The sequence below is a fragment of the Hibiscus syriacus genome, unplaced genomic scaffold (assembly GCF_006381635.1).
Source record: "Hibiscus syriacus cultivar Baekdansim isolate YM2019G1 unplaced genomic scaffold, ASM638163v2 tig00110890_pilon, whole genome shotgun sequence".
NCBI classification, from domain to species: Eukaryota; Viridiplantae; Streptophyta; class Magnoliopsida; order Malvales; family Malvaceae; genus Hibiscus; species Hibiscus syriacus.
The window spans coordinates 9,915,993-9,934,646 of record NW_024062900.1 but is presented as its reverse complement, the minus strand read 5'-3'; the positions used below and the strand labels follow the sequence as shown (position 1 = coordinate 9,934,646).

Sequence of the window (18,654 nt, the reverse complement as noted above, 5' to 3'; positions counted from 1 at the left end):
TGGATGAATAATCGTTTCGGCACTAAGTGTGCATTTCACATAATTCATCCTATGTGGATGAATAACCGTTTCGGAACTAAGTATACATTTCACAGAATTCATCCTATGTGGATGAATAACCATTTCAGCACTAAGTGTGCATTTCACGGAATTCATCCTATGTGGATGAATAACCGTTTGGACACTATGTGTGCTAAAATGTTAAGAAATTCATACTAAGTGTATGAATTTTCGTATTTGGCACTTTATGTAATACCCTAAATAATAGGACAATGATTAAATTGAAAGAAATTAAAAATTTGGAGGACTAAATTGATTAATTGATAAAGATGAGAATGAGTGGGAATAGTAGTTTAGACTAAATTGTAGCGAGAAATGATTAAAAAGGGCATTTATGGGTATTTGGATATAAATGAATTTAAAATTCATTTATTATGGTATATTAATTACAGAAATAAGGAGAGGAGAAAAAAGAAAGTCAATACTCTTTTCTTCTTCCTCTTTCACGTGAAAAGCCTTCAACCCTAGCTAAAGGTAAGATCTCAATTTGATGGTTTGTTCTTTTATGTTAGGTTAGTTATTGAAGATTGGAGTTTGATAGAAGTATAAGGAATGATTAAATGAGATTAAAACTAACAAATGGTGGAAATAATGGAGATTTTAGAAAATGGGTTTTAAGATTATATGTTAATAAATGAGTGTTTATGGATGTTTTATGGTAAATTTGACTTGTCATATAGGCCAATAAGAGATTAGAAGCTTTGGATAGGATTAAAAACACATTAGAAGAAGTAGTGTGATTCTTAGAACCTAATGTTCTTGATAGATGTTGGATGTTTTATGAAACAATATGAGGGGAAATTGGTATGTATAAGTAGAGAATAGTTAAATATCATTGTGGGGTGTAAATATAAAGGAATTTGGCCCTATTTGGCTAATAATAGGGTTAAAAACTGGAAAATCTGGGTAAGAGTATCGATACTGATAGAACAGTACCGATACAATAGGCAAAAATGGATGAATTTACTGTATATTATCGATACTGATTCAATCAGTATCATACCATTGAGGTAGTATCGATACCATTGTAAAGGTATCGATACCAAGCAAACATCGAATCTAATTTTGGTATCGATACCGTAAAGGGTATCGGTACCATAGTATAGTAGTATCAATACCATGGTAAGGGTATCTATACTAGGCAACATCGAAGCTAATTTAGGTATCGATACCGGAAGGGGGTATCGGTACCATAGAATAGAAGTATCGGTACTAGTGTAGTAGTATCGATACTATGAAGCATGGAACAGCTAATTAGGTTGAAATTGTTATAGAAATTGAGATAATGATATTTTGAATATCTTAAAGTATAAGATTAAGGAGTATACTAACATTTGTATGTTATGTGTACTTAATGAGAAATTGTGTAGATCAGAACCAAGCTCCTGAATCAAGTAAAGCCAAAGGCAAAGGCAAATTTCTGGAGTAGCAAATTTTGAATTTGGAATATCAAAGCAAGTCAATCATGGTGATTACTATAACACAAGTACGCAATAGGATAAATATTCAATTTAGTATGCTTTAAATTTATATAAGTTTATAATGATGATTATGATATCTTTATATGTATGGAAAGAATATAATAAAAGAGTTTTAAAGCATAACTAAAATGCATGAAATAATGCATTAAGGCATGAAATGATGTCATATCTAAAATGCATGAAAGGATGCCATATCTAAAATGCCTGAAAGGATGCATTAAGGAATGAAAGGATGCCATAACTAAAAATGCATGAAATGATGCATTAAGGCATGAAAGGATGCCATATCTAAAATTCATGAAATGATGCATTAAGGCACGAAAGGATACCATATCTAAAATGTATGAAATGATGCATTAAGGTATGAAAGGATGACATATCTAAAATGCATGAAAGGATGCATTAAGGCATCAAAGGATGCCATAACTAAAATGCATGGAATGATGCATTAAGGCATGAAAGGATGCCATAATTTAAATGTATAAATGGATGTGTTAACATGTGAACAGAGGCAAAATTGAAGTAAATGATTTAATGAGAAGTATGTTGGACATACTAAAAGTTGTTACAGGAATTAAATAACCAAGGTTTGATTAGGATACATAGAACTTCACTAATTTATATGGATGTTATAATTTAGTTGAAGGCATATAACTATGAGATACTTAGGTATCCTTTAATGTTCTTTACTATGATATATCTCATTAAGTAATTTCTTAACGTGTGTTGTTTCTCACGCGTAGGTTATAGCAAAGATAAATCGAGTAAGGACTGCTTTTGTAGCTGTGGAGATCATCAACTAAGGTGGACTTATCCGTGACACCAAGACAATCTAAATTATTTTATAAAACTTCGTTGGCATGTAATCACAATGTTTTAATGTTTTAATTTTTATCAAGTAGAACTTATAACAGTTGAAATCAATTTTTGTTTTATATACAATATTATGGTTTTAATATATATATATATAATGTGACACCTATATCTCGTGTACAGAAGGGTATACTGGGAATGGGTGTTACACTTTATGTGCAAAAAGATAAGAAACTCATACTAAGTGTATGAATTTTCACATGGGAAATATACGTGTATAAATATAATAAATTTATAATAAAGAAGTGGATTTTTATATTAGTAATGAGTATGCGAACCACACATGTTTTAGTAGTGGTTGAGAAATGATGGTAATAACACTAGCAACGTAAATCATAGAATGTGTAATGATTAAAAAGGTTAAATGATATTATGAATGATTATTATAGTAGGGACTGCTCTAAAATAAAAGATTAATAGGCCTAACTGTGCATTTGACAGAAAGGTGTCATTTATGCCAGTTTGATGAACTGTTAAAAACTGTTAAGTAAGAGAGGAAAGGTTAAACATTGTTGAGTAAAAGAATAATGGACTAGCTGTGCATTTGACAAAAAAGTGTCAAATATGCAAGTTAAGTGAAAAGATAAATACCTTTGGGTAAAAGAATAAAGGAATTATAATGTAATGCGATATGAATGGTATATAAGCGATAAGAAGGGATGATATATATAATGTACAATAAAGCATAACTAGTATGAATGGTATAAAAGAAAACGTAAACAGAATATAATGGGCATGAAAGGATACCTAAATGAAAATACAAAACGATGTATTAACAGTATTTAAGAGGCCACTATAATGATTATAAAAGATACATGACCAATTAGCACATTGGTGCAATACATGTAAAGTACTTTCACATTTATTGTACATAGGGTAAATAAAGAATAAAGGGAGAAAATATACAGAATGATAAATATGATGGACATACTAAGAATAATTTCCATGCTGGTATGAAATAATTATGGTTTAACAGAGGAGGGCTTAATTGGTTCTTATGAATGATGAAAGTAAATTATTCATTCAGTATTTATAAGATATTGTCGTATAATTGTAATATCCTTGCAGTATTATGTCTCACTAATTAAATACTTAACATGTGTTTATTTCACGCGTAAGTAAAGGGAAAGATTAGTTGCGTAAGGAGTGTAGCAGTAGCAACAGCTTTCATCTGTTAAGGTTGACTCTCATTAGTAACGGTAGGACAATCATGTTTATTTTGAACAAATGTTGGCATGTAATCGAATTTAAAGAAAAATGCTCTGGAATGTTTATAAAGTGGAAATTTGGTAGTATATTTCGATGATTTTTTTATAATTGTGCTAAAATGTTTTACTTTAAATTTCGAAACGAAATTTTACGGGTTTTCAAATGACAAATTTTTTTAAAAAGTGATGTGACATCCATTTCTCGTGTACGGAAATGTATACGGGAGATGGGTGTTACAATACATCTATTGGTCCTACAAATATCAAGTAATGTAAGCAAGACTTTGACTCGCCAACAAAAAAAAACATACATCAAATTAATTTATTTTATGTGACACAACATAACTATTGATAAATTTTGATAACTCACCACATATGATAGATAATCGTCGCACACAAGTAATTCGAATGTCCTTATTGTTTTATCGAGTATCAAATAAAGGTATAAATTTTATGCAATCTCTCATAATAATTTTGTTTATGCTTAACAATCATATGTTATCAAGTTCTCATTGTTATTAAATATCATTATTCTCTCTCAAGTGCAATAATAATTCTCCAAGCTTGAGTCTTGCTAATCAAAGGTTTATAATCTAAATCTCATTATTGGTACCCATACTCACCTTTTAGTATTGATATAAACCTCTATAAGTATCGATACACATACTCTAATATTGGTACTAAGTTAAGGGGTATCGATACTCTCTTTAAGTATTAATATCAAATTTAGTTTCTATTTAAAATTCACATGGGTAACAATACCCACCTTGAGCATGATATTAAATTCATGTTTGATGTTTTAGAAAATACCCCAATTTTAAAAGAACTCAATTTGGTTTTGAAATCCAATAAACATACATCGATACATCTTGCATATGATATCAGTGCTACTTTTAAAATTTTTCAGATTTTTTTCTAATATTCAATTAGTACCTATATCAGTTCTCAAACCTACGAATATCATGTTTACTAAAAAATCTCATCCAAAACTCCACTAAATACTTGTTTGAAGACAAAGTATGATTGTTAAAGCTTGTGAAAGTTGTTTGAGGTCATTGTGCATTACTTTTACACAATTAACGTCTAAAACTTCCTTTTTAATCTACAAGCATAAATTCCACTCAATATGATGTAATCACCTTAGCATACAAAACCATATATCTATGTAAAACAAAAAGTAAGAATGAGTTAGAAGTATATTATTTCAAGCTTAGAAGTAACCACCAACCTCTAATTCAACTCTCGAGCGCTTCTTCCCCTCTTTTTCTTTAAAGTTTCACTCACTTATTCCACTAATTTAATCAGCATAAAAACGTCCTCAATGCAATTTTAATGACTAACAGTGTAAAGGTATAAGCTTTCTACACAGAAATGAGATTAAACAATCTAAAGGAGACTCATGAAGCTTAAATCCTCACAAAACGTTACTCAAGCTCCAACCCATCATTAACAGATATGTTGATTTTTTTCTTGAAACTCATGATTCAAGGATCATTAATTTTACTTTAATATTTTCGGATTGTCTTCAGAAAAAGGATAAAGCCTTTGATCTTTCACTTTTGTTTAAGATAATAAAAGAAAAAAAGAGAAATGATAAAGACATGAAGAAGTAGGGGAGAAGAGTATTAAAAAGGAAATGAAAAGTAATCTAGGCCAATTACTCAAATTGGCCATATATATATATATATATATATATATATATATATATATATATATATATGAGGTGAGAAGTCCCTCGTTATTAGTCATAAATTCACTCTATAGATAAAGTACACTCTAGGTTATTCCTCTTTCAACTAAAGTTTTAAAATTTCTTTTTTAATTTCAAATAGGCTAAATTTTTATCTAATCAAATTTAAATTCCACATCATACTATAATTAATTTATCCATCCTAATCTCTCGCTCGAATGTTGACCCAATCAAGATCAAATGACTATTTTTATAATTTTTATCAATTGGATGGTCAAAAGAAAAAATACTAGTAGTCAAAATTTATTCTAAAGTTATAAATAGAAAAGGCTTAATACAAAAATAAATGTATAAATTATATCTAAAATTGAATTTTTGTTGTTAAAGAATTTTTTTATTAAAAATATGTGTATAATATTTTCTCCATTACATTTTTAGATGACTACCGTTTAAAAAACCTTTAAGTGGCATATAGTACATTTAATATTTTTTATTCTTTTAAAAATAAAATATTATTTAAAATTATTGATCACCTATTTCTTAAAAAAATTACATACCAAAAGTTAATTTTAAATATAATTTCTGTACTTATTTTTATATTAACAGAAAATGAATGAAGTTGGATCCCAAAATTATATCTAAACAGTTATAACCACAAAATGGAGAAAATAATTTTTTTTAACAAAATCATGGACCAGACCTTCCGTTGGGCCCAAAGCTATAAACCCATTTCTGTTTTAAGCTTTACCAGTGGGCAGTGCTAACCTTAGAAAAAACCAGCTGGCAGTGATAAATTTGGGATACAATCAGAAACATTTTATGGTAATCGAAGGAATAAGATGAGATTGGCAGTTAAAAGATATTTGAAAAGTACAATTAAAAGTTAATTGCATTATATGTTCCCAAATTATGACCCTCGTTTTAAATTAGTCTTTAAATTTTTAAATATTTCAATTTTATCTCAATTTTTGAATTAGTCCTTAAACTTTTGAACATTCCAAACTCATTCCCAAACTATGATATCATTCTAAACTAGTCCCTAAACTTTTGCATCTTCAATTTTATCCACAAATTCATCTAAATAGTCTTTAAATTTTTAATATTTCAATTTTATCTCAATTTTTGAATTAGTCCTTAAACTTTTGAACATTCCAAACTCATTCCCAAACTATGATATCATTCTAAACTAGTCCCTAAACTTTTGCATCTTCAATTTTATCCACAAATTCATCTAAATATGTAATCCATTTCAATCATAGTTTAACCTAAACTTTATTTTTTTAACATATACTAATATAACTTGGTCTAACGATTTTATTAACAAGGGATGTGATTAGTATATACGCATAATTTAGAATTCAATTGAAATGTTCAAAAAGTTTTGTGGAAAATTTATAATGAAGATCATATTTTGGGGATGAAAATGAATTGTTAAAAGTTTGAGGACTAATTTAGAATGATAGTCTTAGTTTAGGGATGCAATTGAAATATTTAAAAGTTTAAGAACCAATTTGAAATGAGTATCATAGATTGGGGGTGTATGATGCAATTAACTCTACAAATAAGGTATCAACTATTCCACTCCCACCCTCGGTTGTATTCACCATTCAAAATTTTATTGCATTTTTTATTTTGATTTGTTTAAGGTAATGAATTTCGGAAGTTAAAATTTAATCTTATCAAAATGTAAAATGAGTAATAAATATAATATCTGTAATTGGTTATGAAATCTATTAATTGTACGGCATCTGCACGTTGTTGGGTGTTTAAATGGTTAATTCGGTTATCGATTAAATCGAATTATCAATAATTAATTTAATTAAACTCTTTCTTAACGGTTAATCGAATCAAACTTTTTTCTGTTAGTTAATCGAATTAACTAATTTTTTTAATATTTTTTTGTAATTTTTTAATTAGATTAATTTTATTAAAAGTGAGATATTTTTTATTTGGGTTAAAATTTAATTAAATGTTGATAATTTAATGAATTTAGTGTGATTAAAAAATAATTAGATCTTAACTATCAATGGATTTGAGCTTAAAATATAGATTTAATATATATTATATAAATAATTTTGATTAATTCGGTTAATTAACCGATTTAGAATCAAATTAACCGTTAACCGAATATTGAAAAAAATTAATCGTTCTTCGACCTAATTAACCGAATTAATTCGATTCGATCAGTTAATTCAATTAAAATCGAATAGTAAACACCCTGCACGTTGTTAATGATTATAAAAAAATTAATTAATCATTATCTTATAAATTATAATCAATTCATACTATTAAAAAACTTGATAATTCATTTACCATTATTTTAAATTATGTGTTTATAGTGATTAATTTAAACTAATATCCAAACATCTGTAAATAACAATGTTTTACCTCCCACCCTGGTGTCCACCAATTTAGACTAGAGATAGTGTCATTTAAAACATATTAAGTTTTGAAAATATTTGTTGTTGTGAGTCAATAACGAATCATGATTTTTTTTTCAAAATATAAAGATAGTTTGGTCCTTACTGAAGATGGCATGGATAACATGAGGCCATGGGCAGCCTCTTAGACTCTTAGTCCTCTGGTCACCCCTTCACCACTTCACAATCTCACCAGTACCCACCATGCTACAGCTTCCGCCCCCACCTTCAAACAAAAGCGATTATTTATTTCTGAGAAGGACTATTAGATCAACTTCTTAATCTAAAAATTGGATTAAGAATAACTTGTTAAAAACATTGAATAACAAAATTAAAACATATGAAACAGGTCGTGGCACTTTGCTCATCTTAAAATAATTAAGTCGATTGCATGACTAATTTCTTTCTTTATTTTCTTAAGGAACACATGGCTAATTCCTGGGATGTTCATAAATTCTACGGGTTTTTAAAATGTCGGTCCACTGGATTGACAACCATAATTCATGCCATAATATATACTTGAAATATGAGTGCAAATTAGTCAAACATTGGCATGCAATTGTCCAATAACCCGAATTAATGTGCGGGGCTGGGAAATGCTTACCAAATGAAGTGGTCGGCTGCAAGCCATGACATATGGGACCCTCCTCTAAACTCTACTAGCAGTTAAGAAATGGCTCTCTTTTTTAAGAGTTTTCTTTTTGGGCCTTTAACGGATACATTTAGATGAATGATGAAGGCTTTCAACGAGGTTTGAACATGTGTAATGATCAGCCACTATTTAATCATAATCTTCCTCTGAATTATACCAAATAGAAAAAGTGTTAAAATCTGATTAAATTATTAGGAACATGTTAAAATAATAAATATATATTTATTTTATTTATTCGATAACCGGAATCCAACATAATCAAACAGGCCTGATTTCCTTTTCAAGGCATGAAGGAAATCTACTCAAAGAAGTAAAACTTAATGATAACTCACTCACCCACTCTTAAATTAAAATCTTTAAATAGCAATATTATGATTTTAATTTCATATTTATTTTAATACATTTGAGATAATTTTGCAGATCTGAATTTAATAAACAAATCTGTTTACTTAAAGCGGACGAGGCCTTGGTATATTGAAAAAGACGATTTGGGTTTTGATGTTTCCGGAATTGATTCGTGAAAGTCAAACAACGCCACGCCTTGTCTCTGGATTTTCTTTTTCCTTTTTTTTTTAAATGCAATGGAAAGCAAAAGCTTACCTTTCTCGCGTTTCAAATCTGTGGTTTAATAGGAACTGAAAACTGGGTTTCCTCTTGGAGTCTTCTTTAATGGGAAATCAGAGGATCAAATGTGTGTTATTTTCTGCAAAATACTACCAGTACCACATAGGTACCTACTTTCCATTTATTCTTTAAACATTACATTTGTTTTTTAAATTTTGTTTCTCTTCTGCTAAATATGGTCATATTTATAAATGTGACGCAATTAAGTTCCAGATTATGGTGCTTTACTCTTTACTTGGTAATTAAGCATATGATTCTGTATGGACATATATATTTTCGTAAGGAAAAAAATTAAACATTGTGTTGTATTTTCATTGTGTCTAATTATTGTATTTTCCATGCCGTTCAGGTGAATATGTGAAGGAGCAATCATAATTTTGTGGCCGCTCAATATTTGGGAGAAAAAAACAATTGTCTGAGTTGTACTAATCCGTCATGGCTGGAAGCTCTGCAACTCTGCCGATACAAGAAACGGATGTTACAGTTCTAAAGGAAACGCTTCGTTCTCAACAGCAGCTTCTTCAGAAGCTATATTCCGAGCTCGATGTGGAAAGAGAATCCTCGGCGACCGCCACGAACGAATCTTTGTCGATGATACTGCGGCTGCAAAGCGAGAAGGCGTCGATGAAGATGGAAGCAATTCAATATAAGAGATTGGCTGAAGAAAAGATTGGCCATGCTGAGGAATCTCTAGCGATTCTCGAACAACTTATATCTCAGAAAGAAATGGAGATCTCTTCCCTTGAGTTCCAAGTTCAGGCTTATAGGTATAAGCTTCTAAGTATGGGGTGTGGTGATTTGAATGATTTTGGGAAACAGTTTACTTCAAATCCACTTGCAGAAAGCAATGATGCATTCAATGGAGAAAAGGATATTAAATCTACTGTTAGACGACTCAGTTCTTTGCCTGCAGCTCTACCGGTAGATTTCTCTTCGAAGAAGTGTACTAATAATGGAGAAGACAATCCAGCACCAGTGCAGGATTTGTGTTGGAGAACGGATACCGGAAATTTGGACACGGTAAAGTTATTGGATTCGGAAGCTGCTGAATTCAATTCTTACTTGGAAAAGATCAGATTATTGGATGAAAAGGTGAAACAGGTTGCAGATTGTAAAGAAGTTGGTCTAGAGAAAACTTTAAATGGTAAGGTTGAATCAGTGTCCCTAAATTCTAGCTCAATGAATGAATATCATAAAGTAAAATCTCACGAAGATTCAACAGAATTTCCCATTTCAAGTTTTGCTTTCTCCTCTGGTGTTGTTCATGATATATTTGAAGTTCCAGTTATACATGAAGTTCCTGAAACCAGTGCAGATGGCAAAACTTGCTTTGATGTGGAAAAGTGTAAGGGTAAGTCGGTTTTGGAAAGCGCTGATCGGCTTACAAAGCCGGATTTGATACTGGAAGATATATTGGGATTACCTGTTAAAGATGAAGTTGACTGGATAAAGATGAATAACTTTCTAAGTGCAAAGCCTGAGGGGAAATTCCCTGCTGAATATGGAACTGAATGCATAAAGGTAAATATGTTGCTGATTATGGCTTCTGACAACAAATCGGCTCTTCATGACTTAGCCGCCGGTGTTACCGACTATCAATCTGAGCTGAAGCAACTTAGACAGAGAGTTGAGAAGCTTGAGAGTGGAACAAACAGTACAAGACATGAAATTGTAGAAATAAGTGAGGAGGAACTGAATTTGTTGAAGGATCTAAGAGAACAGTTGAATTCAATACGATCTGAGATGCGAAGTTGGAAACAGAAGAAACCGCCCTCTCCTTCGGACGAGGTGTCTCTAGTTCCTCTCACAGAGGTATGGCCTGTGATTACCTTTTTCATTTTATCACTGGCTAGTATACAAAAAGCATTGTATTCCTTTGGTCTGCTTTGAAACATCAATTCTGCATTCTGGGTTTCATTGTGTCTTGTATTCCTTTTCTTCAAAGCTTGATAATGTGACCATTTTTTTTGCACAGGCAATGATGTACTGTTGGTTGTAATTAAGATGTTGGAATCAACTTAAACAAGCTCCACTGATATCACAGCTTGATGAACGGTGCACCTGTACCGTATAATGGTATCTTTGATTCATGGTGGGTGTTGTGATAAAATAGATACTTGTTTTTCTCCTAAAACAAAAAAGAGATTTTTATGCATATAAAATGAAAATGATACAAAAGTTGCATGCAGAATCAGAGGTTTGTTAGAGCATCCTCATTCATGCATTTTCCACCTGAGATCGAGATGGTTTTGTGAAACTGAATAGTTGTTGATATTTGCATATATTAATCTTTCATTACTTGTCAAGGCTTAGTTGAGTTGGTTTATGCGATCACCCTTAAGAGTTGCTATCCAAGGTATCTGGAATTTTACTGAATTCGAAAAACAATGTAATTTGTCTTCCTTTACCCATGAAGTTATAGCAGCAGAAGAAGAAAAATGGTGAAACCAGAGATGGATGGCTATGCCAATCCCTAACCACTGTTTTGTAATTCAGGGCCAGTAAGTTGAAATGTGGCTGAGAACATTGCCTAAGATCCCACATCATAAAGATGTAGAGCAACAAGGAGATATGTGGGCAGTGGGCCATTGGCTCGAATGATAATAAAATTGATTTTTAAGGGGATGGTCCATTGGAGTAGCTTGCTAGCGTCGCCCAAGCGTCGTACTATTTCTCAGGCCTGGCGCATGACACCCAATTTTAGTAATAATATTTTGGTTGAATTAATTCTTTTTATTGGAATCCATCTCCGAATTTTATCATTTTTGAAAATTTCTTTATTAGGTTCTCTAATCTCAAGTATTTCTTTAGGTTGAAATTGGCTCATTACGGAGAATTTTATATTTTATTAGAACTCGTAATTTTTTTTAAAATTTTATTTTAATGTATGAAAAATTAATAAAAAAATTATATTCTATTAAAACTCATCACTTTGAGTTGACGAAAAAAATATTATTTAGGCAAATTCGTCAATGAATTTATTAAACAATGTATCAAATTAAAAGTCTCTGTGTCCTAGAATCTTAGAATCTTAATTTTTTATTTTAGTTGCGGTAATGGACCAAAATCGCCAATTCTTTAATCCTTAGCAACCGAAGTTCATAGTAACTGTTAAATGCTATACCTGCATCAAAAGGCATCAGAAGTTCTTAAGGTTAGTAAGTTTTCTATTCGGATTTGGGCAATCCATACATACAACTCCCCTCGGCCCTCAATTCAATTCAATCAGGTCACCATGAGTGGGGCTCCTGTATATATACACGACGAATTAATATTTGGATAAAAATTATTTTAGGGAACTTTAACCTAATTTTTATTTTTACCATATTTTGTACAATTCTCTTCTTGATTCAAGTATACACAACTTATTGAAATCACTAGAAATTTTGAAAGAAATACAAAATCTCCAAGAAAATAATATTGATGTTCCCATGCCACATATTAAATAAAATAGTAAAGGAATAAGTCTATTATGTTTATTAAAGCTACTCTGATTTTTGAATCCCCGTTTCACGACCCAAAATCAGGATTAGAAATTTTCGTAAAATTGTTTAACTTTGAGGTTTTAGGATTAACTCGAATTTGGGCTAAGTTCAAGTTTTTAGAAATTCGAGACTGACAATATTAAATCATACAAGTATGAGAGAAATTTGGAGATAGTTTGAAAATTTGGTGGTCAAAATTCGAAGTCTAGAGAGTTTAGAGTGAATGTTGTAAGTTCCAGAAATGTAGGGCTATAATTCAATTTTTAAAAAGTTTTAGGTCATTTTTTCAAAACCTAGAAAGATTAAGGGTCCAACCCGTAAAATTTCTTTTGTTTCATGTCATGTGCTCCCGATACGCCAACTGATCCCTAATGAAAACTCTTAAACTTTCTCCCCAGTTTAACCAATATTTGAAACCCCAACACTTTCTTGCCAACCCTTAAACTCGGGATCTGCTATCTATCAACCTCAATCTTCTATCTATCAACCCCAACTAGTGCTGTAAAAAGTTTACCCGACCTGTAAAACTGACTAAAATCGACTCTAGTCAAGACTGTTTTTAACATATACTGTAGTGATTCAAAACTGACTCGATTCGAAACTGGTGTTTATCTGAATCTGAGTTGGACCTGGAAATTGTGAATCTGAACCCGACCTGAGAACGACCTGAACTCGAATTGAACCAAAAAATGATACTCGAACCCGAATTGCATTCGACTGATATGAACTCGAACCTGAGATTGACCTAGTAAATAACTGGTATTACCCGACCTGTTTTAAACCTGACCTGTAAATGATCCGACTTGTTATTGACCTGATTTGATATTTATCTGACTTGACATTTACCAGACTTATATATTACTATGGACGAAATTATAAGATTTTAATAAAATTATGAGTTTTTGAGTTTATGATATAATTAAAAAAATTAATATGATTAATTTTTAAATGTTATAATAAAATATTTATTATGATAATTACATTAATAAATAGATTTATTATATAAAATTATTTAATAAAATTATTTAAATGTAAATTATATAAAACATGATTAATAATATCATTGGCATTGAAAAATGATTAAATGTAAATTAATATAATTTAATTTATGTAAATTATATAGTGTAATTTATGTTAAGAAAAAAATAATATTAATAATGTAAGTATTTATTATGTAATTTATATTAATACAAATAATTTTGGAATTGAAATAATAATTAATTTGATAATAAATGAATATTTGTTGAAAACATTTTTGATATTTCGATATAACAAATTAAGTTAAATGAATTTTAAGATTTCACAAATGATTTTACAAATTCGATTCAATTAACCGAATATCAAATTATTACTCCAAGTTTTTCAAGATCAATTTTAATCCTTACTAAATGTGTAAAATTGTGATTTGTACTTAAACTATTTTTGAAACAATTTTCACAAAGTATTTTGAACCAAAAACAAGCCTTAAATCAATTATTCAAAGGCATGCACCGATGCATCAGTACATGCATTGATGCATCAATGAATTAATTGAACATCGAATGCATTCCATGCACCGATGCACTCTCCATGCATCGATGCACTCTGAATATTTTCAAAACATCGAATGCATTTGATGCATCGATGCACAAGACATGCATCGATGCATCAGGCTATTTTTCACATCGAATGCATTTCATGCATCGATGCACACTTGGTGCACCGATGCATCAAGTGTTCCAACGGTCAAATATTTGAATTTTACACGTATGCACCGATGCATACTTGATCAGCATCGATGCATGAGACGCTCCACCTAGAAAATTAATTGTTTTCACACTTAAACGGCTCTATTATCCCCACTAATTATCACCAACGTTCAGAATTGATTCAAGGGGTATTTAAACAAGTTCTGGAGCCATTGATCAAGAACAAGAAACATCAATCAACTAGAATCAAGAGAGAATCAAAGAGAAAGCATCAAACCTCAAGTTTGAGTATTTCAAGCCTATTTTTCATCCAATATTCATTTGCTTTCAAGAACACTTTGTACTCAATTGTATTTATCCTTGAGTGTTCTTTTCTTTGTTCTAGAATTGTGCAAACATCTTACCTTGTGAGGTTTTCTTGTAAGTTTGCAAATTTGTAATCTTCTCTTTGGGAAAAAGAGTGTTCTCAAGAGTTGGGGTATACTCTTGAGGGATTTTGTAAGGTTATCTCTTTGGCCTCAAAAGAAAGAACAATTAGTGAATTTGTTGGAAAATCCTTAGTGTGGATAGCTAAGGTAGTGGACTAGACTTTGTTTGAGAAAGTCGAACCACTGTAAATCGCTGTGCAATTACTTTAAATTTTCTGCAAAAGCTTCCACAAATTTTTAATTGCCAATTCACCCCCCTCTTGGCCGATTCCGTAGATCGATTAACTCAACAATTGGTATCAGAGCCTCACTCATTTGAAGGTTTAATCGCCTCTTGAGTCGATTCGGGAAGAGTTACATCGATTACCAAGTCATCAATGGCCTCCACTTCAAATTACGACTCTGGTCTTGATTCGATGCCCGTCAACAAGCCTCCTTTCTTCAATGGAGCTAATTACGCCTATTGGAAGAATAGAATGATGTACTTCATTCAAGAAAGTGACATGGGAGCATGGAATGCCGTAGAAGAAGGATACATCAAGCCTATCACTCATCCAAGGTTGTGGAGTGAAGGAGAGACAAGAATGTTCCAGCTCAACTCGAAAGCCATCCATATTATTTTTTGTGCTCTTGGACCAGATGAATACGGAAGAGTTTCATCGTGTACAACCGCCAAAGAAATATGGGACAAGCTTCAAGTCACACATTAAGGTACATATGAGGTAAAGAAATCAAAAATTAGTATTCTAACGCATAGCTATGAAAATTTCAGGATGAAACCAAATGAAGACATCAAAGCTATGACGGATATATTTTCAACGATTGTCAATGGTCTCAAATCATATGGAGAGATCATCTCAAATGAAAAGCTTGTGAGGAAGTTAGTCTACTCCCTCCCAAAATCATGGCAATCAAAGAAGACGGCAATCATCGAGTCTAAGGACCTATCGTCCTTAACTCTTGAAGAACTTATCGGTTCACTCCTCACTCATGAGATGATGCTCGAAGATGAGGTGGACCTTGATAAAGTTGAAGAGACACCAAAGGAAAGGAGAAGAAGAAAATATTGGAGTTGCTCTCATCCACAAAAGATAGAGTGATTCTAATAATGATGATGATGACGAGGAAATGGCATTGTTTGCCAAACGGTTCAGAAAAATGATGACCTTACCAAGGAAGAAAATTCAAACGAAACGAAGGCCTCAAAAATGAACCAAAAGAGAAGGACCCGATCATTTGCTATGAATGCAAAAACCAGGGCATGTCAAATATGATTGCCCACAATTGAAAAGAAAGGGTCAATCAAAGAATAAGCACAAGGCTCATGTGGCTACATGGAGCGATGAAGAAGATTCCGATGAAGAGGAACAAGAAGTAGCAAACTTGTGCTTGATGGCATTCGGGGAAGATTCTAAGGTAACCTCTAACTCATCCGATTTTGATGATTTATCTATGATGAGTTATTTGAGGAGTACAATGGGTTGGCTTCGGATTATGAGAAATTGTTTTTAAAATATAAAAATGATGTTTCAAAATTGAAAAATGAAAACAACTCATATCCAAAACCAACAACGATCTTGAAAGTAAAATCAAAGATTTGCAAATCAAACTAGAAGAGTTTGAAAAGAAAAATTTAGATTTGCAAAATTTACTTTCAAAGATCAATGATGATCATCAAAAGAAAATTGATGATCTTAAAACTTCTTTTGATAAAGTTGGAACAAAACATTTTGAAAAAGGTGGAAATTCAAAATCCAACTTTGTTAGAAAAAGTTTTAGAACTACAATCATAGAGGTCCCCAAAGAACCTCTAATGGAAAAATCATTAGAAGTATGGGTTCCTAAAGAACTCATTACTACTAAAGATAAAGATATCCTACACAAATGGATACCTAAGGGGACTAGGATTTTGGAAACTAATGAATATGGACCCAAAGAATTTGGGTACCAAAATCAAAAATTAATCTATGTTTAGGGAAAGGAGCATTGCTACAAGGCAGGGAAACAAATTCAATTCATGGTACCTTGATAGTGGATGCTCAAGACATATGACCGGAGACAAAAGCCGGTTCATTGAGCTTAAACGCCAAAAATGGAGGAGAAGTGACTTTTGGAGACAATTCGAAAGGTCACATTGAAGGTATTGGTACAATAGGTAATACCTCTTCCATACAAATTAAGAATGTTTTATATGTGAATGGATTAAAGCATAATCTATTGAGTATTAGTCAATTATGCGATAAAGGATTCAATGTCTTATTTGAAATTAATGGTTGTAAAGTCATTGACATTGCATCTAATCGGATTATGCTTGTTGGTCATAGAATAGGAAACATTTACATGGTGCATTTAGATTCTATTGATATGACTAATTTATGCCTAGTTGCTAAGGATGAGCATGATAGTTGGTTATGGCATAGGAGACTAGGTCATGCTATGAGTTTTGCAACGGTTAATTCAAGGAGACTTAGTAAGAGGGTTGCCTAAGCTTAAATTTGATAATGATAAAATATGTGATGCTTGTGCTAAAGGAAAACAAAAACGAGTTTCTTTTAAATCTATTAATGATGTATCAACTAGTAGATTACAATTGATCCATTTAGATCTTTTTGGGCCAACTAGAACTACTAACTTAGGAGGAAAACAATATGCATTTGTCTTGGTAGATGACTATTCTAGATACACTTGGGTTCTATTCTTAAGTACTAAAGATGAAGCATTAGAAAATTTCATCACATTTTCAAAAATAATCCAAAATGAAAAAGGTTACTCTATCACTAGTGTTAGAAGTGATCATGGAACTGAATTTGAAAATCTTGGATTTATTGAGTTTTGTAATTCTAATGGTATTAGCCATAATTTTTCAGCACCTAGAACCCCTCAACAAAATGGAGTTGTTGAGAGGAAAAATCGAACTTTAGAAGAAATGGCTAGAACCATGCTTTGTGAAAATAATTTGCCAAAATATTTTTGGGCGGAAGCCACAAATACCGCTTGTTATGTTGTAAATCGAGTAATGATTAGGCCAATTTTAAAGAAAACTCCATATGAAATTTTCAAAAATAAAAAGCCTAACATTAGCTATTTTCATCCTTTTGGATGTAAATGTTTTGTTTTAAATAACGGTAAAGAAAATCTTGGCAAATTTGATGCTAAAAGTGATGAAGGAATTTTTCTGGGTTATTCCTTAAATTCTAAAGCTTACCGTGTATTTAATAAAAGAACTTTAGTTGTAGAAGAGTCTATACATGTTGTTTTCGATGATAATCCCCTTCCAAGGAAGGATTCTTCTGTTAATGATGATGTAGGTATTGCACAAGCAAATGACGTTAGACATGATGTTGGAGAATCATCATCAAAGGAAGAAACAAAAGATGAGGAAACTCATGATCCCCTCGAGAATCCAACCATTGAAGAAAGGGAAGTATCTTTTCCAAGAGAGTACAACTATGTCAAGGATGGTGAAATTATAGGTGATCCATCAAAAGGGGCAACTACTCGATCTTCTCTTAGAAATATCTGTAATTATGTTGCATTTATTTCATGCATAGAGCCTAAGAACATCAAAGAAGCATTAAAAGATGAACATTGGATTATGGCTATGCAAGAAGAATTAAATCAATTTTGAGAGAAGTAAAGTATGGACATTAGTTGAAAGGCCTAGTAATAAATCTACTGTAGGTACTAGATGGGTTTTTAGAAATAAACTTGATGAAAGTGGTAATATAGTGAGGAACAAGGCTAGACTTGTTGCTCAAGGCTATACAAGAAGAGGGCATAGACTATGATGAAACATACGCTCCCGTAGCTAGGATGGAAGCAATTAGAATGTTATTAGCATTTGCATGTTTTCATGAATTTAAATTATATCAAATGGATGTTAAAAGTGCATTTTTAAATGGTTTTATAAAGAAGAAGTGTATGTGGAACAACCTCCAGGTTTTGAAGATTCAAAATTTCCAGATCACGTCTTAAATTGACAAAAGCTCTTTATGGTTTAAAACAAGCTCCTAGAGCTTGGTATGAAAGATTGTCAAATTTTTTA

At 31.5% G+C, this 18,654-nt stretch overlaps 1 protein-coding gene across 1 annotated transcript; it reads left to right on the top strand.

Moving 5' to 3' along the window:
• The first annotated feature begins 9,419 nt into the window (after window positions 1–9,419).
• Window positions 9,420–11,046, top strand: LOC120144526. The gene is made up of 2 exons (XM_039158563.1): window positions 9,420–10,820; window positions 10,984–11,046. The coding sequence occupies exons 1-2, from the start codon at window positions 9,444–9,446 to the stop codon at window positions 11,005–11,007; spliced, it is 1,401 nt and encodes a 466-aa protein (XP_039014494.1). The 5' UTR covers window positions 9,420–9,443; the 3' UTR covers window positions 11,008–11,046.
• The last annotated feature ends 7,608 nt before the right edge of the window (window positions 11,047–18,654 follow it).